Genomic DNA, 1,468 nt, shown 5'->3' with positions numbered 1-1,468 from the left:
GCCCCGCCCCCCGCCACTATCGGGAGCACCAGAAGGTGAGTGTGGGGCTGGCAGCGCCAGAAGCCCATGTGCTCCAGGGGCCTAAAGCCCACTGCTCCTGCCGGCTGAGAGGATGAGCCTGACGGGTCAGTCTAAGGGAGGGCAGCTACACCTGGTGGATGGGAGGAGGGCCCTCCCTGGGTGCCTGGCTCTTGATCCCACTGCTGCCTCGCCCCAGGGCCGGCCTACCAGCACCAACCCCATCGCCAGCATCTTTGCTTGGACGCGCGGCCTGGAGCACCGGGGGAAGCTGGATGGGAACCAGGAACTCATCAGGTGAGCACAGAGGGCCAGGCCCACACTGACTGCGGTGGGAAGGGGTGGTCCCGCTAGCTGGGGTCTCACTGTGCCCCAACTCCTGCAGGTTTGCCCAGACCCTGGAAAAGGTGTGCGTGGAGACCGTGGAGAGCGGGGCCATGACCAAGGACCTGGCGGGCTGCATCCACGGCCTCAGCAAGTGCGTGGGCTGGGGGTGGGGTGGGGGCTGGTGGCCACTGGGACCTCGGGGCTGGGTGGGAAGACAGGGGACCCTTCTTAGAGTGCCCCTCATGCGCCAGCTTAGCCAAGCCTCACAGACAGGCCCAGCCGAATCGTCCCCGTTGTCCCGGTCCCGACGCTGGCGGCTGCTCCCGCCCCCTCCCGCACCAGCCCCAGCGTCTCCTAGGAGACGCCTTGGAAAAGACGAGACGGAGCCTACCAGGTTCCCGCTGGGGCAGTGGGCAGTGGGCGACCGCGGGCGGCATGAGAGGTTGCGGTGACCACGCTCGGGCTGTGCTGGGGGGCCTGGGCCGCCCCCAGTGAACGGCGCTCTCCGGTGTCCTCCCGCAGCGTGAAGCTGAACGAGCACTTCCTGAATACCACCGACTTCCTGGACACCATCAAGAGCAACCTGGACAGAGCTCTGGGCAAGCAGTAGGGCGCTGCGCCCCCTGGCGGCCGGCGGCGGCCCCGCCGGGAGGGTGAGCCACGCAGCCCCTCTCTGGAGGCCTTCCCGGGGACGTTTTTTTTTAAAAATATAAGCAAGGTGTTTTTACAACGTGCGTCTCCCTTCATGGCGACGTGCGGCAGGAAGTGTGTCTTACCTCAGCCGGTCAGTATGTTCTGCATACTGTAATTTATATTGCTCTCGGAACACGTGGTGCCATATTTAGTTACTAAAAGCTCTTCACAAAACCGACTGCTGTGTTTGTCCCTGAGGGGCAGGAGGCAGCTGGGGCCCTTCCAAAGCAGGCGGGTCCTCCAGGGACAGACTGGAGCACCTCAGGCCACGACAGGCCTCCTGCCAGCCCAACGAGCGATGGGGAAATGGGGAAAGGGGACCAGGCGGCTGTGGCGGGGGTGCCTCCTGCATTCCCCAGGAGCAGCCTAAGGAGCTGCTGGGACTTGGGGTGCAATCTCGTGGCTCCCCAAAATTGCCCAGCATTGTCCG

At 64.6% G+C, this 1,468-nt stretch overlaps 1 protein-coding gene and 1 long non-coding RNA gene across 3 annotated transcripts in view; one reads left to right on the top strand and one right to left on the bottom strand.

The window, feature by feature from the left end:
- Positions 1-869, bottom strand: part of LOC106735335 (uncharacterized) — a 44,726-nt gene extending 43,857 nt beyond the window's left edge. The window contains exon 1 of the long non-coding RNA XR_001370674.2: positions 737-869. This is a non-coding gene — a long non-coding RNA (uncharacterized LOC106735335). The remainder of the gene's footprint in view (positions 1-736) is intronic.
- IDH2 (isocitrate dehydrogenase (NADP(+)) 2) overlaps positions 1-1,216 on the top strand; it is a 16,913-nt gene extending 15,697 nt beyond the window's left edge. For both annotated transcript variants that reach the window (XM_006152863.2, XM_014589466.1), the window contains exons 9-11: positions 218-315; positions 404-496; positions 868-1,216. In XM_006152863.2, coding sequence (XP_006152925.2) covers positions 218-315; positions 404-496; positions 868-955 — 279 coding nt within the window. In that variant the 3' untranslated portion in view covers positions 956-1,216. The remainder of the gene's footprint in view (positions 1-217; positions 316-403; positions 497-867) is intronic.
- Positions 1,217-1,468: the final 252 nt, after the last annotated feature.

This window comes from Tupaia chinensis, unplaced genomic scaffold, assembly GCF_000334495.1.
Source record: "Tupaia chinensis unplaced genomic scaffold, TupChi_1.0 Scaffold000359_1, whole genome shotgun sequence".
In the NCBI taxonomy this organism is placed as follows: Eukaryota; Metazoa; Chordata; class Mammalia; order Scandentia; family Tupaiidae; genus Tupaia; species Tupaia belangeri.
The sequence above is the reverse complement of the archived record's forward strand: the minus strand, read 5'-3'. Positions and strand labels throughout refer to the sequence as shown.